The 27,638-nt window shown below is 38.0% G+C and overlaps 3 protein-coding genes across 3 annotated transcripts; 1 reads left to right on the top strand and 2 right to left on the bottom strand.

The window, feature by feature from the left end:
* Positions 1-1,147: 1,147 nt before the first annotated feature.
* LOC138908386 (uncharacterized) lies at positions 1,148-2,649 on the bottom strand. The gene is made up of 3 exons (XM_070199048.1): positions 1,933-2,649; positions 1,556-1,717; positions 1,148-1,432 (listed from the first exon to the last, which is right to left on the bottom strand). The coding sequence occupies exons 1-3, from the start codon at positions 2,647-2,649 to the stop codon at positions 1,148-1,150; spliced, it is 1,164 nt and encodes a 387-aa protein (XP_070055149.1).
* A 13,330-nt stretch (positions 2,650-15,979) lies between these two features.
* LOC104117618 (plasma membrane ATPase 3) lies at positions 15,980-23,440 on the top strand. The gene is made up of 21 exons (XM_009628692.4): positions 15,980-16,261; positions 16,373-16,492; positions 16,759-16,857; positions 16,952-17,089; positions 17,228-17,362; positions 17,451-17,630; positions 17,729-17,935; positions 18,030-18,149; positions 18,246-18,365; positions 18,448-18,570; positions 18,660-18,764; positions 18,963-19,107; positions 19,683-19,847; positions 19,963-20,201; positions 20,346-20,378; positions 20,485-20,566; positions 20,819-20,979; positions 22,082-22,267; positions 22,352-22,534; positions 22,642-22,820; positions 23,063-23,440. Exons 1-21 carry the CDS (start codon positions 16,208-16,210, stop codon positions 23,157-23,159), a joined length of 2,871 nt encoding a protein of 956 aa, XP_009626987.1. The 5' UTR covers positions 15,980-16,207; the 3' UTR covers positions 23,160-23,440.
* Positions 23,441-23,786: 346 nt separating this feature from the next.
* On the bottom strand, positions 23,787-27,469 carry LOC104117617 (protein NRT1/ PTR FAMILY 2.11-like). The gene is made up of 4 exons (XM_009628691.4): positions 27,146-27,469; positions 26,849-27,066; positions 26,184-26,743; positions 23,787-24,908 (listed from the first exon to the last, which is right to left on the bottom strand). Exons 1-4 carry the CDS (start codon positions 27,270-27,272, stop codon positions 24,005-24,007), a joined length of 1,809 nt encoding a protein of 602 aa, XP_009626986.1. The 5' UTR covers positions 27,273-27,469; the 3' UTR covers positions 23,787-24,004.
* Between the last annotated feature and the right edge of the window lie 169 nt (positions 27,470-27,638).

Below are 27,638 nucleotides of genomic sequence, written 5' to 3' on the forward strand. Positions count from 1 at the left end.
TAACAACATGTAATCATCATTTTCCAACCTTATATCCATCATAATATACCACAAAACAGCCCACACACCCTAATCACTTCATACATAAAACGACAACCAAAGTAGTGTCAAACAACGTAAACAATGGAACGACGAACGACCAGCCCACCATTCCGTCATTATGTGGTGTTTCTCTACACCATTTGTCCTTCAAATCTCCATTAAACATTTGAAAAATATACAGCCCAAGGGAAACACAAAAAAACCCACAAAACAGTCCACAAAACAGTCCACTACAAGTCAAATAACTCGAACTCACGGCTTCCGATCACCGTCCTGTGAGTTCTAACTATTAGAAAGCGAATTTATCAAAATTCCTTGATAGTTAAACACTTAAATACAGAAATTAGGAATTTTATTAACTATTAAATACATTTCAAAACTCAAACTACAAAGAAAAAGAGAGGCGATATAGCGATACTTACGTCGTAGGGATCGTTTTAATGTTATCACTTCTTGATTTCGTGTCTGAGATGATAGTCTTGTTTGAAGCACTATTAGAGAGCTCAAGCACCGTTTTATGGAGTTCTCTGGTCAGATTCTATGTAAAAATGAAGAGAGAGAGACGAGTTAACAAAATATATATCAACTTTTGAAAAGTCAAAAGGTGCTAGCTTGGCACCCTCTGATTCGCCCATTTTCCGACGCTTATATCTTTTTATCCGGATATCGTATGAATGAACTGTTAAGAGTGTTGGAAACTAAATTCTAAGACCTTCAATTTAGTATATAAAATGTCCCCAAAAGACCTCATATAAACCACGAAATATATTTCTCAAAATACTCTATTACATGGCAAATCCTTAGTCGGTGTTTCCGCAACTTTAATCCGATTTTTTCCAAACTTCATATTTTCTATCCAAATATTATATATAGACATATTATGACTTTAAAATCATTTAAATCATTATTAAAAAGTCTCATATTCATTACGTCACCTTGGGACGCACAGGGTGTAACACTTGGTCTTCATCGCAGGTTGCATCTCCATCCTCGGGATTTTCTCCATCTTCAGATTCATTTGAGATCTCGGCGTCTTCCTCAGGGAAGGCCAACCTCCGGGCCCTGGCTTCCATTTTTCATGATCCATCATGCCCTTGGCCTTGGTCTAGATGGCCTCGACGTCGACCCTAAACTGGGCCACATTTGCATTAGCTTTTGTATTGGCCACAGTCACCTCAGATCTGGCCACTTCAAGTTCGTTGGCCAAGTTTGCTTTATCAGAAATGGCCAAATCAAACTGAGACTGAAGCTCTTTGATCTTCTCGACCTGCACCGAGGTCTTCTCTTTTGCAACTTGGAGTTGGGTCTCGGTCGACTCCAATTGCGCTTGAACGACTTCCTTTTTCGAGGCTAGGATGTCTATGTTCTTTTTGAATTCTTCCGCCTCGGCCTGTATCGCATCTACGTGCGTCTATAGCTATCCGATTTGTTCGAGCCTCTTCCGGACCTGCAGAATCAGATCATTATTAGTTATCTCCAATTCATCTTCACTACCGTGAAGAACTCGGAATACCTGCTCGGCCATCTCGGCATGCTCATCTCGAGCCGTCACTAAATCGGCCTGAAGCTTCTCACTGAGAAGCTTGTAAGTATCATTTTTCTTAGTGAGGTCCCGAACCTCAGCCTTGTGCTCCTCCCGGAATTGATGGAAAGCCTCATGATGCAACACCGAAGCCTGCAAATAAGTAAGAAGACATTAGAATTATCTACAACTCCAAAGTTTAAAAGAAATAATGAGAGATCCTCGAAGTTACCCGATTCAGAGCATGTTGGGCCTCGTTAAACAAGCAAGCGACTCCTATCGCATTCATCACAACTTGATCTTCCTCGGTCACCAAGGACCTAAGGTAGCTAGCAATCCCCACGGGGTGGGGAGGGGGGGGGGGAAACCTGAGCATCCTCTGGGACATAAAGCACTATATTCTGCCTGCGGTCGGGGTTAACACTATGGGCCGGGAAAAGGTCCACCAGTTTTGGGCTCGATGAAGACCCAATAACACCCGATGGTGGTGCTTTCTTCGGTATCGATAAACTAAACCCGGTGACATTCTCCGAGGAAGCAGACTCAAAACCATCCAAGAAGCCATGGATAGCAGTCGCCCCCTGAAGACCCCCGTAAGAGCAACCTTCTAACATATTGGCCTCACGGATCATAGCATCCAAAACCTGAGGGGATCCAGAAATATCCATCAGTCCGAGCTCGTCCCTCGGGATATCTTCCGCTGCCCGGGAAGCCTCTCCCCCGATATCTCTCTTGACCATCTCATCTTGGGATGGAGTGGCCTCAACTCTTTCTGGTTCAGGAACTTCGGCCAAAGCTCCCTCATCAACCTCCGCCAATTCGGAGGACTTTTGTATCAAAACATTTGCCCGCACAAGGGTCACTAGTTTGGAATTATCTTCCTCTTCTCCTTCTTCGGGCTCATCCCTTAATCGGCGGATCAAGTCCGAAGGCATAACACCGGTGTCCCCCTTGGGCTTGCGAGACTTCCTCACCGATTTTTTATTTTCCGAGCCCGGGGAACTCGGAGCCCCTTTTCTCTTCTTCTCTTTGACCTGCTTCGGAGAAGATGGAAGGACTTCTTCGTCACCAGATGGGGGCGTCATTGCAACGTCCTTCCCGAGGCCTACAAAGGAAAAAATGGGAGTAAGCAAGAGAAGAAGATCAAACGATAACCGTTCTAAGAGTGAAACTTACCATGATTGCGGGCCTCCCATCGACCCTTTGATAACTCCATCCAAGAATGCTCGGAGTGTGGTCTCTACGACACCAGACCCTCAACCCATTGCTTGAGTTCCGAAATTATTTTCGGCATCTGGGCCACAACTGTAACACCAAAAAAGTATACAAGGAAAGAAAATGAAAAGTAAAACAACAAAATTGAACGTTCAATGGGAAATACTACTCACGATTCATATTGCATTTCTTATGAAACGGCATGTCTTCTGCAAGGATCAGGTCTGAAGTCCTTATTCGGATAAATCAACCCTTCCAACCTCGGTCACGAGTCTCGTCTATGCTCGAGAACGGGGCTTTGATGGCTCGGCGAGCAAGCTTGATCAGCCCTCTTCGATAGAGTCGGGGACTGTTGATGTGATGCCAAAATGCTATCCTTTTAGCATATTACTCACCCTATATTTTGTTGGTCTAATAAGTTATTGTGCGATATTTGAACTAAATTGTGTTGTTTTATGTGTAGGAATATCGAAAGGAATCATCAAATGAAAATTACACAAAAAGAGGAAAAAAATACAAGAAAAGAGCAGAAAAGCATCAAGTATCCAAACCGTGCTACAGAATAGGCTTTGCAAGGTCTATAGCTAGGTTGACTGTGCTATAGACCATGCTTTGCGAGGTATATAGCTAGGTCGACCGCGATATAGACCAGGCTTCGCGAGGTCTATAGCCAGGTCGACCGCGCTATAGACCAGGCTTTGCGAGGTCTATAGCACGGTAATTAAAAGTTGCGGGTTAAAAGACTAAAACCCAAAATTGGACCAGGGGATTGACATAAAACTCCCTAAATGAGTTATTCAAGGGTTGGACATGATTTGGGAGAAGAAAAAGGCTGCCAAGCATAGGAGAGCCATTTTTAGGGTCAGACTCCACCAAGTAGGACGTCTTTGGAGATGGGATTCAGCCTAAAGATGCAAGAACACGCTAGGAGCAAGAAGGCGAATTCTTCTATGAGTTTTTCACTTCCTTCTTCCTATTTTCATTGTTGGTTATGAATTCTAGTATTGTAGTTTTGTATATTATTTTGAATAGCTAATTTGTTATCTTGAGTTTTGATAGAACCTTTTGTAGGATAAATACTTGTTATGTTTTTATACAATTGAGTTGTTGGATTCCTCTACTTGTTTAACTACGTGTTTATTGTTGTTGATTGAATAGCCATCAATTAACTATGCCTATTTAGTGTGTATATTGCTCGAGAGAGAGTACACATTTAGGTAGTTGTTGAACAACATCACTCCTAACATATGTGAGAGATCAATACGGAGGGTTTAAAGGTGGGATTAGAGATAACGAAACCTTGGTACGATCGTAGTGAGCAGTGAATTAGTGCAATCTAGAGTAGTTCGAGAGAATACGTCTAGTAAATTATGGTAGTTGCTCGAGAGAGAGAGCTATGATACCCAAAATAATTACGATCGGTAGAGAATGCTTAGGTGAAATTATAGAAGGTGTAGCGGGAAGGATTCCGACAATTGGAAAAATTATAACTCTAGACCTCCTTAGGCTTGTCTCCAATTTCATCCTTGTTAGTTAATAATTTTACTATTTGTTAGTTAATTAGTAGAAATAAAAACCAAATCTTTATAATTAGGAAATTGTTTGGACTTGTGTTTCTTAGCAATATTGAACAACTGTAGCTAAGCCTTAGTTTTCTATGGGATTCGACTTCGGACTTGTAAACCGGATTATTTTTACAATGACCGCTTAGTCATTTTTATAAGGCATAGTTGGGCGTGATCAAATTTTGGCGCAGTTGCCAGGGAACTAATAGTGTAGCTGTAGGTGTACATATTGTTAGGTTGTAAGTTTGAAGTTTTATTTTTGTTTACTTGTTGATTTTAGAAACGTGACATCTTAGAATTATGAGAGTTTTGATGTTGGTAATTCTACTTTTGATCCTACTTATAAATATTGTGGAGGAAATCATCCATGGCAAAATTATCAAAATATTCCCGAGAGCGAGTTATGTGCATCAGCTCAATCTTATGTATGGAATGTGTGTGATATGTGTGGTGGTCAAGATGGTCACTTTCATGGTTGTGCTTATATGTCTTATCCTCCCCTAACCCCTTACTATGATAGTTCTACTTTTTCTGGTGAAGTTAATAGGAACAAAGAACCCAGGGAAGCTAACATGAAGGAGATTAAAGATATGTTAAAGTATTTCATGGAACAAAGTAATGAGAAACAACTACAAATACAAAGGCTATGCGATACTATCCAAAGGCAAGAGGCAATTATTCATAACCTGGAGGCACAAGTGAGTCAATTAATTGAAGCATTTAATGCTCAACAAGCTGATATTGTGGATAATAGCCAAAAGGAGCATGCATTAGATGTAGAAATTGAGGTGTCAATAGAGGGGTCCATAGTAGAACACCAACAATCAATCAAAATAGAATTTGAGGATACCGATATTGTAGAAAAGATACTAGAGTCAACCAATAATATTGAGGATACATATTTAGTTGACTCTAGTGTCATTGGTGTTGAGGATGTAGACAGTCCCACTATTCATGTAGTTGAGCGTATTGGTCCACACTCCAAACATTTTTCTACATTGTGTTTGGATGATGATATAGAAATAGAGTCATCCGAGCCACTTGAGGAGTCAAAGAATGAGGAACAAGGTGACTACATTATGGAATACTTCTTGCCAGAAAGTCGGGATTACACATCTCATCTAAAGGCCAAGAAGTGAAGAATACTACATTGTTTTCTTGGGTCAGTTAGATTCTTTCCACCACCCCAGGAACATAACCATAAGCTTGAAGCAAAACTTGGGGTCTAATTCATAAGTTCGAAGTAGAGAGAAAGGTGGTAATAGAGCACGACGGGAGGTCGTGGCGCTGAGAGTTGGTCACAAAACGACATAAAAAGTATTTATGTACGCTCCAAACAACGTTTCGTACCTTGTGTCACCAGCCTTTAAGCTCGATGTAGGTCGCGCGCCACCTGGTTTCAAGCTCGCTATACAGCTCGCCCAACGAGGGATATAGCGAGGTATATCTCGCGTCAGACCTCGCCCAACCAGACCACCAGCTCGCTATGGACCTCGCATCGCATGAGTTGTAGCGAGGTACACCTCGCTGTAGCCCTCGCGTCGCCTGCTTCTCAGCTCGCTAAGGAGCTTGCCTCGCTAGGTATTTTGCTCACTGGGAGCTCGCGTCGCCAGGTAACGTGATGTTTTAATTTTTTTATCTTTGTTTTCTAACTTCTTTCTATTAAAACACTACACACACACACACACACCTCACTTAACACAATACACTGCCCATCCCTTTTCCTTCCCCCTCATACACAAATTCCATTGAAGACATTCACTCATCATCTTCTTCATTCACTTGAGACATCAATTAAAGAACACTTCAATCCTCCTAAGCATCTAAGGTATGTTTCTAACTCTTTCCTCTATCAAAAATTCGAATTGAGTTAAGAAATGCAATTCCACCACTTTTGTGTATATATTCATAGTAACAATGTGCTTGCTCGCCCTAATCCCATAAACCCCATAGGATTGGTATTGTTGTTGGGTATAAGGGTGATAACATGAACTTCCCAAGTCGATTTGGAGAGGGTGAGGCAATCCCTCATCTCTACAACCACTATGACAATACTAGTGCATGCTAAGTGTTTGTCGAAATGCCTCAAAGGCATTCTTGGCCGAAATGGAGTTCTTCTCTCCAAGATTGTAATGACTAATGCAATGTTGCATTGCAACACTCGAAATTGCAAATTTAGGTGGGCTAAATAGTAGCTACATGCATCACAATTATAGTAAACACCATTTTTCCATTGCTTTATTCGCATGCTAAAATAAAGCGGTGAAGTCTGAGTAGCCTCAAAATGGTTGAATATCACGTAGTGAAATCTTAAGTGTGGGGTCACAAGACCATGTTTTGAATTGATTCATATGCTTTATCACTGAGGAATGTTCACTTATGTAGGTATGAATGATGATGTTGAGGAGGGAGCAACAGATAACGAGTGGACAGCTGCAGATGGAGCCTTCGACGATGAGGGCTATGACGATGAATGATCAAGGAGTTTTTCCTACCACCTTACATGTTTTTTTTATGCTTATGAATTTATATATGCATTGGGGACAATGCATGAACTAAGTATGTGGGGGAAGGTATTCTTTGTCATTTGTAAACATTAGATAAAATATTTAGTTTGTGTGTTTATTTATTTTTATTTTACTTTTTAGCTTCGTCTTTCCCTTTATACAAAAAACAAAAACAAAAAATGACTGGACTTTTCCCGACGATGGATCTCTTAGGCAGTTTTCTTGAGGGACTTAAGTCTAACAAAAAATATATATATGTCTTTTTATTATTTTAGGTAGTAATTATCCCTTGTGATTTTTCTTTGTGCCTCGGTTCTTTTCCACGGGATGTAATTGAACCGGGTAGTAGTTTTTATTTTTTATATTTTTAGAGTAGATTAGGATTTAGGGAATAAAAGAAGGAAGATAAAATTTTTAGGCGTCCTTTTGACTTGTTTGATAGTAGCATATATAGGCTCTAACATGTGTATTACCTTCCCTATGGTTTGAAGTTGCTTATGATGCCTTGTTGAGTTAGATGACATGTTTATTAACGCCTATATCTCATTTTCTTGGCTTGTGTCATTTTGTGCTTAATGCTTAATATTTTTGTAGCTCCGTGAATACTTATAATTGTTTGAGAAATAGAATGGAACCGTCCTTAGTGAGTCATGTGCCATGTGTGGTGAAAAATTGTATAGTCTGTGTCATTGCATTAGAGTCTAAAACTTGCCCGACATGTGAGTTGAAGAGAAATTTTAGGTTTTGCTCGATTTGAAAAATGATATTAGGCTTTCTTTGATTTGTTTGAGCTTAATACTTACCACAATAAAAATTATCCCTAGTCAACCCTTTTGAGCCTATAAAATTTTATTTGACAATCACATTATAAGCCTATGCCCCTTTGTTCTTAATTATCATTATTTTAATCCTTTTACCTCTTAAAATACTTTAATTATAAAATGAGCGGTAAAAGAAGTAAGGATAAAATTTGGGTGGCTTTTGAGTGGAACTAATGAAAGAAAGAAAGGTGCACATGTATTGTAAAGAATACACCACTAGCAGGAAGGGTAGAAAAAAGTATTGTTGAAAAGAAAAACAAACTATGTAGCAAAGGAAAATAAGCATATCTTGTCCTTGCTAGTGTGTATGAATTAATGTGGTGCTTAAAGAAAGAGGAAATATTTTTGGGGGTGATAATTTTTGTGAAATTGAAGTGGATTGAAGAATTTGCGCTTAAAGTTTATTATGTGATGTGTTTTAGTCACTATTCCTAAATTTATCCTACCTGTCCTTAAGCCAACATTACAATCATAAAAAGTCCTAATTGATTTTAGATCGAGCAAGCCTACATTACTATAGGTTTATATAATGGGCAAGCATATGATACTTTGTGCATGCATGTGACTTCTTTGTGAGAGTGAGGAATTTCTTTGATATATGAGAATCCCTAAAATATATTTGAGCATTTGATTCGAATGTGTGGATTCAACTTAATCTATTGTTCTTGTTGTGAGGGCACATGATTTTGCAAGGGATAGGTGATGTTATTAGATTTTTCTATGATGTTAAGTGTTCAAGCCATGAATGCATTGTGATATTGAGTCGGTTTGTGAGGTTAGGATTGTTAGAAACATGTTGTCCTTTTGTTGAATAAAGATTTGAAGTATGGCATAAAATTAAGGGAAATGTGTGTCGAAGACATATGCTAAAGTTTAATTGTTGCTATAAACCATAGTCATAGGTATGGTGTGCTTCGGATGTGCTAAAAGAAAATAAAAGTGCTCTAGAAATTGGTGGTTAACTCGAGGACGAGCAACGTTTAAGTGTGGGGTGGTGATGTGATGCCAAAATGCTATACTTTTAGCACATTACTCGCCATATATTTTGTTGGTCTAATGAGTTATTGTGTGATATTTGAGCTAAATTGAGTTGTTTTATGTGTAGGAACATCGAAAGGAATCATCAAATGAAAATTGCACAAAAAGAGGACAAAAATACAAGAAAAGAGCACAAAAGCATCAAGTATCCAAACCGTGCTACAAACCAGGCTTTGCAAGGTCTATAGCCAGGTTGACCGTGCTATAGACCAGGCTTTGCGAGGTCTATAGCCAGGTCGACCGCGATATAGACCAGGCTTCGCGAGGTCTATAGCCAGATCGACCGCGCTATAGACTAGGCTTCGCGAGGTCTATAGCCAGGTCGACCACGCTATAGACCAGGCTTCGCGAGGTTTAGACCGCGCTATAGACCAGGCTTTGCGAGGTCTATAGCATGCTAATTAAAAGTCGCGGGGTTAAAAGACCAAAATCCGAAATTGGACCGGGGGATTGACATAAATACTCCCCAAATGAGTTATTCTAGGGTTGGACATGATTTGGGAGAAGAAAGAGGCTGCTAAGCACAAAAGTGTCATTTTTAGAGTCAGACTCCACCAAGGAGGACGTTTTTGGAGATGGGATTCGGCCTAAGGATGCAAGAACACGCTAGGAGCAAGAAGGCGAATTCTTCTATGAGTTTTTCTCTTCCTTCTTCCTATTTTCATTAATGTTTATGAATTCTAGTAATGTAGTTTTTCATACTATTATGAATAGCTAATTTGTTATCTAGAGTTTTGATAGAACCTTTTGTAGGATAAATTCTTGTTATGTTTTTATATAATTGAGTCGTTGGATTCCTCTACTTGTTCAACTACGTGTTTATTGTTGTTGATTGTCAATTAGCTGTGCATATTTAGTATGTATATTTCTCGAGAGAGAGTACACATTTAGGTAGTTGTTGAACAACATCACTCCTAACGTATGTGAGAGATCAATACGGAGGATTTAAAGGTAGGATTAGAGATAACGAAACCTTGGTGCGATCGTAGTGAGCAGTGAATTAGTGCCAGCTAGCGTAGTTCGAGAGAATACGTCTAGTAAATTGTGGTAGTTTCTCGAGAGAGAGCTACGACACCCAAAGTACTCACGATCGGTAGAGAATGCTTAGACGAAATTATAGAAGGCGTAGCAGGAAGGATTTCGACAATTCGGAAAATCATAACTCTAGACCTCCTTAGGCTTGTTTTCAATTTTCATCCTTGTTAGTTGATAATTTTACTATTTGTTAGTTAATTTGTAGAAATAAAAACAAAATCTTTATAATTAGAAAATTATTTGGACTTGTGTTTCTTAGCAATATTGAACAAATGTAGCTAAGCCTTAGTTCTTTGTGGGATTCGACTCCGGACTTGTAAATCGGATTATATTTACAATGACCGCTTAGTCCTTTTTATAAGACATAGTTGGGCGTGGTCAACTGTAAAGGCGCATAAGGTGATCGGGGGTGAACAGACACCCATCGATTTTGCTTGAGAAGAATCACTATTCTCCAAAAAGAAGGATGGATCTGGCCGAGGGTCACGTCGTATCTCTTGTAGAAGGCGACGATGACAGGGTCTAAGGGACCCAGCGTGAAAGGGTAAGTATAAACACTTAGGAACCCCTCAACGTAGTAGTAATCGATTCCTCAGGCGATGGGACTACCACATGCTTTTTGCCTAGTTGCATTCCTCTTTCACTTTGTCGAGGATTTCCTCGGTGATTGAGCACATGTACCTCGAGATTAGCTCACATTGTCCCGGTACCGAGGAGGCTTTTTCAACCTTACAGTCGATGACGGTTGGGCACCCTATCAGAACGAATTCCTTAGGGTGGGGCTCCGCCTCATCCTCACTACCGGCGGGTCGTGATGAAGAAGCGGCCTCTTTTTGCGGCACGGTTTTGAAAGTTTCGCCATTGATAAACAAGGGAAAAGAGAATTAGGATGGTATGTGGTTTGATTAGGGTTCTAGAAATTTTGGGTGTGAAAATTATGAAGCAAAGGGATTTTTTGAAGAAGAAGTAAGAGTAGAAAGAGCTTTGAGTGTAAAGTTTGAATGAGAAAAAATAAGGTTATTATAGGTTACTGGCGACAGTTCGGAACCGGTAATGGCCGACCAACGACTGACATGCATTTAATACCTTAGTAACTGGACCGACGGGATGTTTCATCGCATACGTCATAATCGGACTCATCGCTGACGTCATTACCCATCGAGTTGGAGTCCGGAAATTCATATCATTTCTCGTCATCTTCTTTCCGAGAAATGACAGGACTATCTGTATACGGTCAAAGCCGAGCTTGCCTTTCATATGACTAATCGAGACTGGAACATGATAGACCAAGGTTCAACCTCGTGTGATATCGAGCCCTGATGCGAAGTTAGGTTGCCGGATTCGTGAACTAGAGACCGATCAAGATCATGATCGGCCAAGATCGAGATTGAGCAAAATAGAGACCGATCAAGATCGAGATCGGTCAAAATCGAGATCGAGCAAAATAGAGACCGATCAACATCGAGATCGGCTAAGATCCAGATCGAGCAAAATAGAGACCGGTCAAGATCGAGGAAAGCTTATCGAGCCAAAAAAATAGAAAGCCGAAATATCCGCAATTGGGCGAGAATCTCGGCGGAAATCCCGGCGCATATCAAGGAGAGGCCAATTAATTAATCTATCATGAGATTCCTTACTGTATTTACAATTATATTGAGAGTAGGACTTCCCTACTATATAGGGGGAGGAGGGATCTTATCATTTGTAGAGGGGAACATCCACGCAATACAAAGCTATATACTATCTTCTCTAGGCTTTCAATATTTTGCCACTCTGTTCATATACTAGCGGAATCTTCACTTGGTTCTAGGGTGATCGAACTTGAGGGCCAAGGCTAATTGATTCACTTGGTTTGTATTTATTTCTTTTACAGTTGATTTCTATATTAATATTTATATTTTTTCAATTTGTGCCAAGTTATATCACGTATCCTTAGAGCCGCGTATAAATTCAATTGTTATCCGTTTTTCGGGTAAACAATAATCTTAACTTAAATTATATAGTTGTGTTAAAATATTCACTTAGTATATATAAATAATCGATGCATGCAGAACCCAATAAGTAAAAAGAATTGTGATCTAGAACTCATAAACTAACTACGCCTCTATACAAAATTCAAGTTCACTGTCAAGTCAAGAACATATGCTAACATCAAAGGAGAAAAAATAATTCTGGAAACGTAAAATATTGTACCAATATATAATTCTTATAGATGTAGTAGCCTTCAAAAAGAATTCAACAAACTTTCTCTCATCTTTAGTTACATGGCTTACATCAGCTTTAACCAATAAATTAAGGAAACCTGGTTTAAGATTAGGAGTTTGGTAATACAACCATAAATAGTAGGTAAGACATGATTAAAGAAAAGAGAACACACAAAGGTCACTGGTAGGTAATGTACGGACAAGATGTGGAAAGCAGAAAAGGAGAAAAGAAAGAGTGAAAAAAATAGTATAGTGGAACAAGAACAGGAATTGAGGAAACCAAAGTTAGCATAAATCTCATGACTTTTTCATGCCCCTTGTAAATAAGCTCAAAGCCAACTTTTCTACCTCAAAAGGCAAGAAAAGGGATAAAGAGTGAAAGTAAATAGAAACTACTGTAGTCTGTATACATGGAGTAATCTGTTGAGAATCAATTTTGCAGATATGTAGTTAGCTTTTAGCATAAAGTTAGATAAGCATGTCTAGGAAAAGAACATTTAAGTATGCATGCACCTTTTATTCTGTCCATAATTATACGATTCATTATTGTGACTGACTAAAACAGTTCTTTTGTTAGTAACTCATAACGATTTATTATGTTTCAAGTATAATACTCCTTTTTGGTGTTTAATATTTTGTTTTCTAATCGAATCATGATAATTATTTTCTATTTTTTGTGCGTGTGTAAACAGTATAGAGCATCAATATCGAGAAATAAACTTGCTGAAAAAAAGAGAACAAAAAGGACACCTAAATTTTAAACTTGGATTTAAGTTATATACTAATTACGTATAACTTTTGGCATTATCAATGTAGATTTCGTGTTAATTACTACAAAAAATATTGTTTATTTTATAAATAATATAATTTACCATTATAAAATTTAAATTCGACTTCACGTCGTCAGCCTCGAGGGTCGGATTGGTGCATATCTTGAAAGAAATATCCCCAAGGAGAAAACAAATAACGCTATTCTTCACCACATTTATGTTCTGGGCTTCTGGCATATACTCCCGACAGGGCCGGCCGGAGGGTAAGGCTGTTCAAGTCATTGCCTAGGCCCCAAATTCAGGAGGGTCTCAAAAATATTATACTATATTATTATGTATTATATATATTTTATGTGATTATTCTTAATAGTCTAAATTTTAATATTTATTTATTTGGTTAAGAATACACGTATGAGTGAGTAAAGAGCGATAAATCTCTGTCTTGTTAGTAGTATATTTATTTTCTTTTTCCGATCTAATTTTTTCTCTTTTCTTTCACATGACTTTGAGATTTCTCATTCCAATTTCAAATTCTATTTTTTTGATTTAGCTACTTTCTCACTGACCCATTGATTAGAACATAAGATCTTTTGTGTTTTACTGTTACATGAATTTTGTGAAATAGGTCTCTTAATACAATTTGACTTTAGGCCACCAATTTCGTTGAGCCGCCCTGACTCCGGAGGCGACAAAATCTTAGGAAAATGACATGCTAATTGATTTTGTTGGTTGTTTGGTGAGGACTCAGGAAACTAGAAGATGTCAAACTGTACTTATTTGCTCGAGAATAAGTTTGTCTTTTAATTCTCAATGTGACAAGATTCAACCTCTGTTTGGCCCATTTTTCCATTTGCCAATAAAAAGCAGGGGACTACAAAATCATGGTACCTTTAAATATAAATAAAAAAATATTTATATTATAAAGAATGTTGAGTCACTCTGTGATTTGACAATAAGGATAGAGTTGCTTTTCTTATTTCCCAAAATATTAGGAAGCTTATAGTATAATTTGGTTTACTACTAAGTAAGTAAGTATTAGGCTAAAGAAAAGGTATTAGGCAATGCCATGTGACCTTGTCGAAATTTCGTGTACTGGAAATTATTATTGTCGAGTACATAAACTTTTGACTGCATAAGAAAGAGGCAGAGTAAGAGAGATTTGTGAATTCCTTCAGGATGAGAACCAAAAAAATAAAAGAAACATAGTCAAAATCTAAGTAGGTTATATATTACACGATTAAAAGTTATAATTAAGTATTAAGCGTAAATATAAATGTATTCGTTATTGCTCATACTTCGCAAATCGATCACCGATGCTAACATACTCGTAAAATTTTGTGATAATAACTGTCATTTTATGTAATAACAGAATAATAGTAAGGGACAAGTTTTGTAAATGACTTATTTTGTTTCTCATATCCATAAAAATTGTTCAAAATATATTGGTGTATACGATCGAAATAGATTTCGGCCTTCGTATGATCGATCGAGTTCGAAACATAATCGATCGAAACGAGACTTCGAGACGGGTTCCGAAGATGACACAAATAAGGTTCGAGTCCGAGGGGCCGATCAATGTCGGGGGGGAGGGGGGAGATATCATTATCGAGCCCAAATCCAAATTGAACTATGATGCAAAGTGAAGTTATCGAGCTTATGATCCAGAGACCGACCAACATTGACCCCGAATCATTTTAAGGGTGCGAGTCAGAATCGAGCTCGAGCCAAGATCGAGAGCTCGAGTCAAGACCGAAAACTCAAGTCAATATCGAGCTCATAGACAAGAGTCCCACTAGAGGAGAGAATCTCGGCAGGTATTGTGAAAAAATTAATTTATCATGGGTCTCCCACTATGTATTTTTAATTATATTTAAAGTAAGATCCCTCTACTATAAAAGAGTTGGTTATCATTTCTATAAAGGGCAAGTTTTATGCTTACATTGTAAACAAATATCATATTCTCCGTAATGAAGAGTTGTTCTTTCAAGCTTCTTAAATTGATTCCACTTGTTTAGTTGTTCTTTCAAGCTTCTTAAATTGATTCCACTTGTTTAGTCCTAAATTTCATTTTCTTTGCAACCTTATATATTTAGCATTCTTTGTGACCCATATTGGGTATTTCTATTTATTTTCACGATTTGTATTAAGTTACACTACATATATTTAGAACTACATATAAATTTAACTGGTAAACAATTTGCTTTTGTATTAGTCACTTTCACAGTCGATGTAGTCTTATTTCTTAAGAAGGAGTTTAGCGAATCAGGAGGAAGAATCTTATTCTTTATCTTGTTTACTCTTAACTTTTAGTAGTAGAGTTCAAATAAAAGGAAAAGAAGAAAACAAATAAAAATTACTCCCGTATTTTGATTTTTAAAATAGTTTTTACTTTTAAAATATTGCACTATTTTACTAGTAATAATATTATTTAAATAGATTTAAGAAACTCTTAACAATAATATTCATTTATTTAAACATTCAATATTTTATCTTTAGCCAAAATTTATTTTCATTCACTAATGTAATACTTTAAAAAAAAATATATTTTTCAAACACTTCAAAATTTCAAATATCATTCCATTAACTATGCTTCCTAATATAATTAAATGAAGTTTTCCACTAGCTAAACTTTGATCGGATTTTTTTGGTCAAATGAAATTATAATCATTAATTCAGTATCTTTACATATAATTCATATATCACAACAGTTAAAATGAATATGCTAAACCTCCAAGTCAAGATGATGTAACATAAAAGGAGATATGGAAAGATCATAAAGTTTGGTAATAAAAGTAGTGTCGAAGTTTAGCACTTTAGCTTCATAGATTAAAGAAAACAAAAATAAAAAAGGAAATAGAAATTGTTTGTTTGGCAATATAATAGACCGTTTGGCCAAACGGGAGAAAAGAATTTTTTTGAAAAGTATTTTGGCGAGAAGCAATTTGTGTTTGACTAATTAATTTAAAAAGTACTTCTAAGCTGCAATTAGTGGTTGACCAAACTTTTTAAAAGTAGTTCTAAATGTATTTTTTTCAAAAGTACTTCTGAATTTTAGGAACAAACTATTTTTTTCTATTTCTCCAAAATTACTTCTGCTTCTGCTGATAAATATTTTTTTATCTCATAAAAGCTTGGCCAAACCATTTAAATTTGAAAAAAAATAATTTTTTTTGGTGTTAAAAAGTAAAATCTTGGTCAAATACGTTACAAGTATTATGGAGGTGGCTTTCTTAATTTTAGCGTGAACAGACAATCCAAAGGACTAGAACTAGCATCTGTAACTGTTCTCTACTCTTCCATTTCCCTTGTAGACTTGGTGTGACTTGTGAGTGGGGTGTGTGTGACCCTTTGTCTGCTTACAAAATCCTACTTCTTTACTCAACAAACTCCACTCTTTTCTTCACCAAAATTGTGTTGCTTTAGAGAATTCTAGTGATTGTGCTTTTGATCCGAGACAGACAACGGCGAGAGAACAAGTTTAAAGAAAGATGGGAGAGAAGCCTGAAGTGTTGGATGCTGTTTTGAAAGAGACTGTTGATTTGGTAATGGATGTTCGAATGATTTTTTTATTTGTAGTTGGGACTTTCTATTTTCTTCTTCTTGACAGTTTTTTTTGTTTTGTTTTGTTTTTGTTTCGGCTGTTATGTTTGCAGGAAAACATACCTATTGAGGAAGTTTTTGAGAATTTGAGATGTACTAAGGAGGGACTTACTGCTACTGCTGCACAAGAGAGGTTGTCCATTTTTGGGTACAACAAGCTCGAGGAGAAGAAGGTGTCTTAATTTTATCTTTGTTAAATTTTCTTCTTCTGGGCTATTTTCAACTGTAATTCTGCTCCAACCTTTCCCTTTTCTTTAATTATTTCTCCAACTGTCAGTTTTGATCATTGATAGCTTTAGTTCCTTAAGTAAAAGAAGGGTTTAAATTTACGGTTTTTGTTACCTATCAAAGCTGGACTATAATAAAGGCTTAACCTGTTCATGATTTACGAAGTGCTGGGTAAAAAGTAGAGAGTAATTGTTAACTGGTGTGATTACAGGAGAGCAAATTCTTGAAATTTTTGGGGTTTATGTGGAATCCTCTCTCATGGGTTATGGAGGCTGCTGCTATCATGGCTATTGCTCTTGCCAATGGAGGAGTAAGAACTCAGCTTTCTGAATTACTACTATTCTGTTCATTTTTTATGTTGGTTCTAGTGAACTCAGTGCAAGATATGTGGACTCTTCTTCTAGGGAAAGCCTCCGGACTGGCAGGATTTTGTGGGTATCATTACATTGCTTATAATCAACTCCACAATTAGTTTTATTGAGGAGAACAACGCTGGCAATGCAGCAGCTGCCCTGATGGCTCGACTTGCTCCGAAAGCAAAGGTACTTGACATGATTTCTATCTCCTGTCACCATTTGACTGCAAATAGACCTTGTTGTCTTTCAAACATAAATAGATGAATATATCTAGTTAGAGTTTTGTCCTCAATTGTCTGAATGATTGCACTTGTCTTTGTGGAGGTCCTTCGAGATGGAAAATGGAAGGAGGAAGATGCTGCTGTTCTTGTGCCTGGGGACATAATCAGTATTAAACTGGGAGATATCATTCCAGCTGATGCTCGCCTTCTTGAGGGTGATCCGCTCAAAATTGATCAGGTGATTAAATTTAATGATTTTATAGAGTATCTGCATTCATTCTACTGTTTTCCTGGCAGTTTCACTGTACTTGTCTCTCAACTTGCAGTCTGCTTTGACTGGTGAATCTCTTCCTGTAACAAAAGGTCCTGGAGATGGTGTATACTCTGGTTCCACGTGTAAGCAGGGAGAGATAGAAGCTGTAGTCATTGCTACAGGGGTTCATACCTTTTTTGGGAAGGCAGCTCACCTTGTAGACAGTACAAACCAAGTGGGACACTTTCAGAAGGCAAGTAGAGTCTTTACTCTGATATTTATTGCAAACGATCTTGATTATCTGACTAATGAAATCTTACATTGCAAAACGATATTTATGGTGTTCGTCAGGTTTTGACTGCTATAGGAAACTTCTGCATCTGTTCAATTGCTGTGGGGATGATAATTGAGATTATTGTGATGTACCCTATCCAACACCGCAAATATCGTCCCGGGATAGACAATCTTCTTGTTCTTCTGATTGGTGGGATTCCAATTGCCATGCCAACTGTTCTCTCAGTCACGATGGCAATCGGTTCTCATCGTCTTGCTCAACAGGTTTGTTAATATTCAGCGACTCTTGAAGTTTTGAGCTATGGTAGTTTGGCCTTTCTGCTATGTGAATGCTTGTTTGATCAATTTGTCTATACAGGGCGCCATTACGAAAAGGATGACGGCTATAGAGGAGATGGCTGGCATGGATGTTTTGTGCAGTGACAAGACGGGAACCCTAACACTGAACAAGCTGACTGTTGACAAATTCCTTATCGAGGTGAGAATATTAGAGTTCAGTCCAACACGTGATTGCTCGTATACTTGTTCCAGTAGCAGAGTGATTTTCTTTTGTTTGTTCTTGTTAATTTTTCAGGTATTTGCCAGAGATGTTGATGCAGACACTGTAGTTCTAATGGCAGCTCGAGCCTCTCGAACAGAGAACCAGGATGCCATTGATGCCGCTATTGTTGGGATGTTGGCTGATCCAAAGGAGGTAATTTTTAGCGCCGTGTGACTTTCCGATTAATGTGTACACCCTAGCCGGGAGATTGCTCTAAGGTTTGCCATAAATATAGGCACGTGCTGGCATTCGTGAAATACACTTCCTTCCTTTCAATCCAACTGATAAACGGACAGCACTTACTTATCTTGATGGTGAAGGAAAAATGCATAGGGTCAGCAAAGGTGCACCGGAACAGGTACTTTGGTTATCACACTTTGCAGTCCTCCTTTGCAAGTTTTTACCTTTGTTTGCATTTTCTAATCCACAGCTGCAATATGTATTCAGATTCTACATCTTGCACACAACAAGTCAGATATAGAACGTAGAGTTCATGCAGTGATTGATAAGTTTGCTGAGCGGGGTTTGCGCTCGCTTGCTGTGGCATATCAGGTATTTTCATTTTCTTCTGTCCAGAACTTATCATGTTATATATAAGTTGAATAGACCAAATCCACAGCTTTGGTTTATAACCTAGTGCCTCCAGCAAAGGAGAGTAGTGATCAATTCTCTTTATGCCCAAGTCCTATTCTTGTTGCAAACAAAAAGTTTTATCTGTTTGATTATGCATGTCTTCCGAGATCCGTGCAGGAAGTTCCAGAGGGAAGAAAGGAGAGCGCTGGGGGACCATGGCAGTTCATTGCTCTCCTACCTTTGTTTGATCCACCTAGGCACGACAGTGCTGAGACTATAAGGAGGGCTTTAAACCTTGGAGTGAATGTCAAAATGATCACAGGTATTATATGGTTTCTCAGTTTAGACTATCCCATTCAATATGTTGAGATGTTTTCTGCAAATTGAATGCATACCGTGTTGGTGACTGGTATTGACTGGTATGGATTCTTACTGCCGCTCCTTGGGGGCCAGAAAGAGAGTTAGAGGAAATGGTGTATTGGATGAGATGAGATGAGATTTCCTAATTGTCACTAAATTAAAATGGTAATGAACTCTGCCCTGAACCCTTGGTTGGACAGCATGATTGACAGAGTTGGATCTATAGATACTACTCTTGATTCTGCCCTGGGAAAGGTAAATGCTGAAGTTGCTGTACTTTTTCTTTTCTTTTTTACTATATTCTGTTTTGGCTGAGGAGTGAGGACAATGAGTAAGAGTTGGATTGATGGAGTAATTTCCATCCGAGGCACTACTTTGTCATGTGGCTGCTTGACGCTGTAATTGCCTGTGTCTTGCCGTTTCATTTTAATATGTTAATAAGAAATCTCCAACCTCTCATTGTTGAACTTTGAACACTAATAGTTTTGATCATCAACCTGTATTTTTCTATATTGCTTAGTGTTTGTACTTTTCCAGGGGATCAACTGGCAATTGGAAAAGAAACTGGGCGCCGTCTGGGTATGGGTACAAATATGTATCCGTCATCTGCTCTATTGGGACAGACTAAGGATGAATCTATCTCTGCTTTGCCAGTTGATGAACTTATAGAGAAGGCTGATGGTTTTGCTGGTGTTTTCCCTGGTACATTGTTTTTTGATTAACTCTTTTGCATATGTAGTTGTGCTCTTCAGTATAAAACTTTGGTTATAAAGGACGATTGGCCTTTACTGATACCTTGTCTTGGTCATTACTATAGAGCACAAATATGAGATTGTAAAGCGCTTGCAAGCTAGGAAGCATATCTGTGGTATGACTGGTGATGGAGTCAATGATGCTCCTGCTCTAAAAAAAGCTGATATTGGGATTGCTGTTGATGATGCCACTGATGCGGCTCGTAGTGCTTCTGATATTGTCCTTACTGAACCTGGTCTTAGTGTCATCATTAGTGCTGTTTTGACCAGTCGAGCAATCTTTCAAAGGATGAAAAACTACACGGTATTCTTTTTTCTTTTTGGGATTGGTTCATAAGTGTAATATAAAATTGTTATTTTACAGACAATGACTTGAATTCTTATCTTAATCTGTCTCTGAGCTATGATATGGATAACTCATCTGATTATGTATATTATGCATTGACAGATATATGCCGTTTCTATCACAATCCGTATTGTGGTAAGTTATTTGCAACTGCTTCATTCTTTTATCATGTCTATCTTATGTTTCAGGGTCAAATGCATCTTGTACTCTTTTCACCCTTTTCTTTAATTCAATGTCACAGCTTGGTTTTATGCTTCTGGCTCTGATATGGCAGTTTGACTTTCCGCCTTTCATGGTGCTTATCATTGCAATTCTTAATGATGGTTAGTCTTTTCACCAACAGAAATATATCTGATACTTAAGCCTTTAATCCTTCATCTCGACCTCTAATATAGGACGATATTAAAAGTATGGGGTAAGTTTAGAACTGAAATGTTATTAGCCTAATTTTGCTGTAGTTTTTTCTTCCAATGTGTGCAGCACCTCTCTGGTTAGTATCTCATCCGAGTATTAGTTTCTGCTCAAATCTTTACTCAGTGTGTTGACATCTAACTACCAAACATTAACAATATCAGGTACCATTATGACGATATCGAAGGATAGGGTCAAACCATCTCCGCTGCCTGATAGCTGGAAACTGGCTGAGATTTTTACTACTGGAGTTGTTCTTGGTGGCTACTTGGCAATGATGACGGTCATTTTCTTTTGGGCAGCATACAAAACAAATTTCTTCCCGGTGAGCGTACAGATCCAATACATTAAAAAGTTATGAGTGATGGTGTGATGCAGGCCTTCCCAATTGTTGAGTGCTCCACATTTAGTTGCCCTTTTAATTGTTTTAGAATGGACATATAAGAGATGCAGATGACCTATCTAGTACATGCAACAACAACAACAGACCCAGTGTAATCCCACAAGTGGGGTCTGGGGAGGGTAGTATGTACGCAGACCTTACCCCTACCTTCAAGAAGGCATAGACGCTGTTTCCGAAAGACCCTCGGCTTAGGAAAGATAAAAGGAAGGGCAGCAGCAATCACACCAATTCTAAAACCAAAGCAAAAATACAAAACTAAAACTGAGTATTGTAATCAGAAGGTCGAAACGAAAGCAACGACAAGTAATCACATAAATCAAGGCATACGAAAATACATACATAACACTAACTCATGTACTAAAGCTACTGTTACAGACAAGGACAATGCTAGGCGACCTATTCTAACCCTTTACCTTTATTCTCAACCTCCACACCTTCCTATCCCTGGTGATGTCCTCCGTGAGCTGGAGCAACGCTATATCATGCCTAATCACCTCTCCCCAACACTTCTTCGGCCTACCTCTACCTCTCCTTAGGCCCTCACACCTCCTCACTGGTGCATCTGCGTCTCTCTTATTCACATGTCCGAACCATCTAAGTCTCGCCTCCCGCATCTTGTCCTCCACAGAGGCCACACCCACCTTATCCCGAATAACTTCATTTCTAATTCTATCCAGCCTGGTATGCCTGCACATCCATCTCAACATCCTCATTTCAGCCACCTTCATCTTTTGGACACGGGAGTTCTAGTACATGCAAATAGATATTATTTCTTCTATCTAATTTAACCAAGTGTATGAAGGAGATATTATAAGCAATCCACAGACGTACAAACACACATTTAGTGGCCATTTTTATCTTATCAACAATAATATAAATCTTCTATCTCACCCATGCTGCATACATTTTCCTTATGCTAAACAATCTCTTGTATTCGCTGTTCGGAATATTTAGATGTTGAAGTAGGGTGTTGATGTTGGGCCACTCTTTGTTTTATATCTAACTTAATTTGGTGAATTTCCAGCGAGTATTTGGGGTATCAACACTTGAGAAAACAGCAACTGATGATTTTAGGAAGCTTGCCTCTGCAATTTACCTTCAAGTAAGCACTATCAGTCAGGCCCTGATCTTTGTCACAAGATCTCGAAGTTGGTCGTTTATGGAGCGTCCTGGGTTGTTGCTAGTGGTTGCTTTTCTGATTGCTCAACTGGTGAGTCATCTGCTGCTTATTTATTCTAGCAAATTTTCCTTAACTTAATGGATCATCTACCATTTGGGAACTAAATATGCACAGGTTGCCACCTTGATTGCTGTTTATGCAAATTGGAGTTTTGCTGCAATTGAAGGAATTGGCTGGGGTTGGGCTGGAGTGATCTGGCTTTACAATATTGTGTTCTATATCCCGCTAGATTTGGTCAAGTTCTTCATCCGTTATGCTCTCAGTGGGAAGGCCTGGGATCTTGTTATTGAGCAAAGGGTATGCATTGGGAAAAATAAAAAGATACTTATGAGTCACCCTTGCTCCTATTCTCTATTTATTATATTGTGGTATTTGATGTCTCCGTTATTTTTATTTCTCTTCAGATTGCTTTCACCAGAAAGAAGGATTTCGGGAAAGAACAGCGTGAGCTTCAATGGGCACATGCACAGAGAACCCTGCATGGCCTCCAAGTTCCAGACCCCAAAATATTTAGTGAAACTACCAATTTCAATGAGCTTAACCAGTTGGCTGAGGAAGCGAAGAGGAGAGCTGAAATTGCTAGGTAAGCGTCATTTGAAATAGGGGCATCAGGAGCAAAGTCCATGAGTTTAGTTATCATTAGCTGAATTTTTGTCCGGAACTTGCATTTGTTGGCTGGCTTTGCACTCTATTCCCTTTTACGCATATGGCCATCGTCGTTAATTGCATATGCAGTTATAGCTTAATTTTTCTCAATTCATTTTTTAAGCTATACTGAACAAATTGGGGGTTTTCTAAAATCTTAACTGCCTTTTTGAATTGCAGGCTACGTGAGTTGCACACACTGAAAGGTCATGTCGAATCAGTGGTGAAGTTGAAGGGTCTTGACATTGAGACAATTCAGCAGGCATACACCGTTTAAGGGGAAAGTCTGTTTGGGAGGTGTAGTTAGGTGTGGTCAAGGCAGCTAAGATATCAATGTCATAGTTAGTTACCTTTGAAATAGCATGTTCATATTAGCGACGTCTTCAGCACTTACCAGTGCCTTATAGGTTACTTTTATTTTGCCCTTTCCTGCCTTCATGTCCTAGCTCATGTAGATGTAGCAGTAGTAACACAGTGTGTGAACATCAAGTTATGCCAGCATTCTATGTCTATATTCGTGAAACCTTTTGTCTAAATATATTTCGTGTTTGGCATCCACTTATGTTGTACTGGTTTGCCTTCATTTCTTGGCTTCATATAACACGGAGAGCATTGTGTTTACTGCTATTGTTGGCTTCATTCTTCAGCTTAACGTTAGGCTTTTTACTATGTTTTCCCCCGTCCCTTTAGGTTGATATTCAGTCACGTAAAGATGTAGCATAACCATTGATGGCTCATAATTATCAATATAAAGAAATTTAGCCTTTCCAGTTCTTGCACCTTCCTCGTTACTCTGCCTACACTACAATTTCCATCTATTCTTTTCTTTCAGTCATACTGAAATCATTTTTAGTTTTACTTAATTTCTTTCTAGTTAATATTTGATGCCACACGTACTCAAGAGTTCAACTGTGGTTAAAAGCTACTACTACTATGATAATACTCTTCCATACACTTCTTCCCATTTAAATTTCAACAATAGGAGAGAGATTAATGGAGGCGTGGATTTAATGCTATTTTGTTCTAGACTTCTAGCTTTCCTATCACAACTTCTTTCAAAGCAAATGGCTGCTAAGGAATTGTATATGAGATGATCCATTTGGGTTGATCCTTAAATTCGTGTCAGACGAATTGTTTCTCAACATTTTGCCTTTCCATTTCAAGTGCTACGCTGCTAGTTTCATCATTTCCCTTGTACTTGTACCACCTGGCACATATTATGAAATAGAAAACATTAAGGATTCCCAATGCTGTAATCAAGAAGTAGAAGTAATCCAATCTCCCCTTGTTAAGGTCTTCAGGCAGCCAGTTACCAGTTTTAGCCTTTTCTGTTGTGTGGTGCACTATCGAGATCAAGAAACTATTCAGGTAACTAGAAGCAGCCATTCCCAAGAAGAAGAAAGATCCTGCTATGCTTCTCATATTTTCTGGGAACTGCTTATAATAGAATTCCACTTGTCCAATGGCACAAAATGCCTCTGCAAGTCCTGCTAAGGATAACTGAGGAACTAACCATAGAGCTGACATAGAAGAAACTAAACCTCTTTCTGAATGAACTCCTAATGCTGGATTTGTGAAAACTAGTTTTCTTCTTCGTTCCTCGATAAAGGCAGATACTAGGGATGATAAAACAATGAGGAATATGCCAATTCCCATTCTTTGAAGGATTGTTATGCCACCTTCTTTACCAGTGAGTCTTCGGAGTAATGGGACAACGATACGGTCATATATGGGTAGCCAGAGAGTGAGGCTTAACATGGAGAAAATAGTGTAAGTTGCTGCTGGAATTTGAAAGTTGCTATTGCCAAGATGTCTGTCTGATTGAAGTGCTTGAAAGACAACAAATTGTTGCTGCTGAATTATTCCAACATGGTACACAATTGCTGCAGCCCAAATGGGAATTACCCTCACAACACATTTAGCTTCTTCCACTTGCTGCAGACTGCACAGGTTCCATGGATTGGCTGCTGATCCATCTGATTTTATTTGGTCTTCTGGTGTTACAATTGCAGCCTTGTCAAGAAACCTTATAGCACAGGAAATTTAATCAGTTAAAGATTATAATAAACAGGAAAAAACTATGTTGCTCGGACTCTCTCAAAATGTCGCCGAATGCGTGTCGGATCCTCCAAAAGTAGTGCATTTTTAGAGGATCTGACACGGGTGCAGTAACAATTTAGAGAGTCCGTGCAACATAGGGAAAAAAATGACATAATCTATCATTAAAGATTATGTTAGGTAAGTTAATATGACTTTTTACAATATTTTGACATGGTGGTTTGAGTGCATTGACAGATCAATTTCCTAAAAGATTCATATCCTAGTGCTTGTATCCAATATCATGAAATGTCTTTTAGGCTAAGGGTCTATTTCTCTTCTGATCTGATACCCGTAAGTACAGGGCCCTACCATGTGATATATATAAAGAGAATAGATCAAGTAATTTTGTAAAATAGAAAGTTGTGGTTTAAGTTTACAATTGGTTTTGGTAAGTCATGTAAAGCATAAGACAAAACTACCTTAAAAAAACAGGTTTAGTTAAATGCTGAAAGTTCATGCATTGTTGCATTCCATCCTAACATACCAACAGAAACAAAAGAAAGTTATGAAACCTCAGATATTTTTTTCTGAAAAGTTATGAAACCTCAGCTATTTTGTTTTTCTGAAAATGCCTAATCGTTAAGTATAGTCGTTATGTTTCTTTTTTCAGGCCAATATCACGGTTTTAAAGAGGACTGGAATGTGTAGGTCCTAGGATAATTTTAACTGCACTTATGTAAATAATAAATCAGGCTACAGTGTCGGTGTGATTTAACTAGTTTGACAGGTTTAAGAATCAAATCTTAAAAGTTTAGTACTATTAATTAAACTAATGGAGACATACAGCAGTCGCTATCAACAGTAGTTATACCTAATTAATACCTAATGAACATGCAAATATACAAAGTACTAACAAGTGACCTGTCGAATATTCAAGACAAGTTTCACGAGGAATGCCGCTGCATAATTATCAATCCAATCAGCAAGCAAGGGGTTCAATCAAATTAATTAACTTGATGATATAAACTATAACAAAACCGGCAGCCCGGTACACTAAACTGCCGCTATGCGCGGGGTTTGGGGAAAGGCCGGACCACAAAGGTCTATTGTACACAGTCTTACCCTGCATTTCTGTCAAATGTTGTTTCCACGGCTCGATCCAGTGACCTCTTAGTCATATGACATCAACTTTACCAGTTAGGAAACTAATATTACTAATCAAAATCATTCTAAATTTATCATAGATTTGTTCCTTTGTTACCTGAATTGATGAGTGTAAGAAAGCTTGGAATTGATGGAGTTGGGAGGAGTGTAACTGAAAAGAGATTTCAACGGTTGCTCTGGCAATTTTAGCCTTCTTTTCTTGATAGAAACTACCAAAACCTGAACTACACTTGTCAAGGGGCTGCCTTCTGGTTTCACTTTCACATAAATTTTAGTTCCCCCAAAGAAGAGGAAACATGAAATCAACATGAATATTGCAGGAATAGCTAATCCTATGGACCAGCTAACATCGGATTGCACATAAACCACTAGTGTCACAGACACCATTTGTGCGAAAGTTAAGGTGAAAAAGTACCAGTTAAAGAAACTATTGATACCCCTTTTTCCAGATTCTGTATTGGGATTGAATTGGTCTGCTCCAAAGGCTAAGTTACATGGCCTAATCCCAGCTGCTCCTATGATCAGTAGCCCAAATCCACTCAACAAAAATGCCATTTGCCACCCTGTTGGTCCTATGCAGTTGCTGATATCTTTGGATTCGCAATGAGGAGGATGCAACTTCTTGAATACTGCTGTTAATGATATCACAAACAACCCCTTCAAACAATAAATAATGCCAATTAAACAACTGAATCAGCATTTCAAGATTGCTCTTAACTTTATGTTTAGACTTAAGAAGTGGTATTAGTTACTAGTTAGTACCAGAAAAGACATAATGGATGCAAATCCGAGTGTTTTGTAACGACCAAAGTAAGTATCAGATAAGAAAGCACCAAGCATAGTGGCAAAGTTGGTGGTTCCATTGAAGACATTAATCAAAGTGGTGGCTGTGATGTGCTTCAGGTTGAAAACTGCAGTGAGATAAACCAACAGGTTGGAAAGTGTGCCAATAGCTCCAAGTTTCTCAAAAGTTTCATTTCCTGAAAACATATGAAGCAATTCATTAAAATGGTCAAAAGTTAACTGATAAAAAAAGATAGAAAAAAGCACATTTCTTACCTATGATAAATGGCATGGCTTTCACTCCTCTGTAGTTAATCTGAGGTTCTTTCTCATTATCAGCATCTCTAATAGTACTTGCTGTTTTCTCATTCTTTTCCATAGCTTCTATCCTATTGTTATTCATTTTCACTTATCGCTCACTTTCTTGCTATTTTATATACTCCTCGGGAAGCTGAAATGGAGCATAATGTAGCAGGTGCAGATAAATAAAATAAAAGGGGTTCTTTTTAACCAACCACAACTCTACTATGTTTCTGTTACTTCTCAGATCTAGCTCTAAAGATACTTTCTCATACTCGAATCCTCTTTCTTTTTTATAGTAATTCCAGACACAAGGGTGAATCTTGTGGGCTTACTCATAATACTATAAATTCTAATTAATCAAACAACTTTTGTAACTTCCACTAATGATAGATGTGAAGTTTAAAGTAATTCAAAGACGTGTGGTCAACCACAATAATGATCTAAAGAAAATGAAAGAAGTGGGGAC

The sequence above is a fragment of the Nicotiana tomentosiformis genome, chromosome 3 (assembly GCF_000390325.3).
Source record: "Nicotiana tomentosiformis chromosome 3, ASM39032v3, whole genome shotgun sequence".
Classification (NCBI taxonomy): Eukaryota; Viridiplantae; Streptophyta; class Magnoliopsida; order Solanales; family Solanaceae; genus Nicotiana; species Nicotiana tomentosiformis.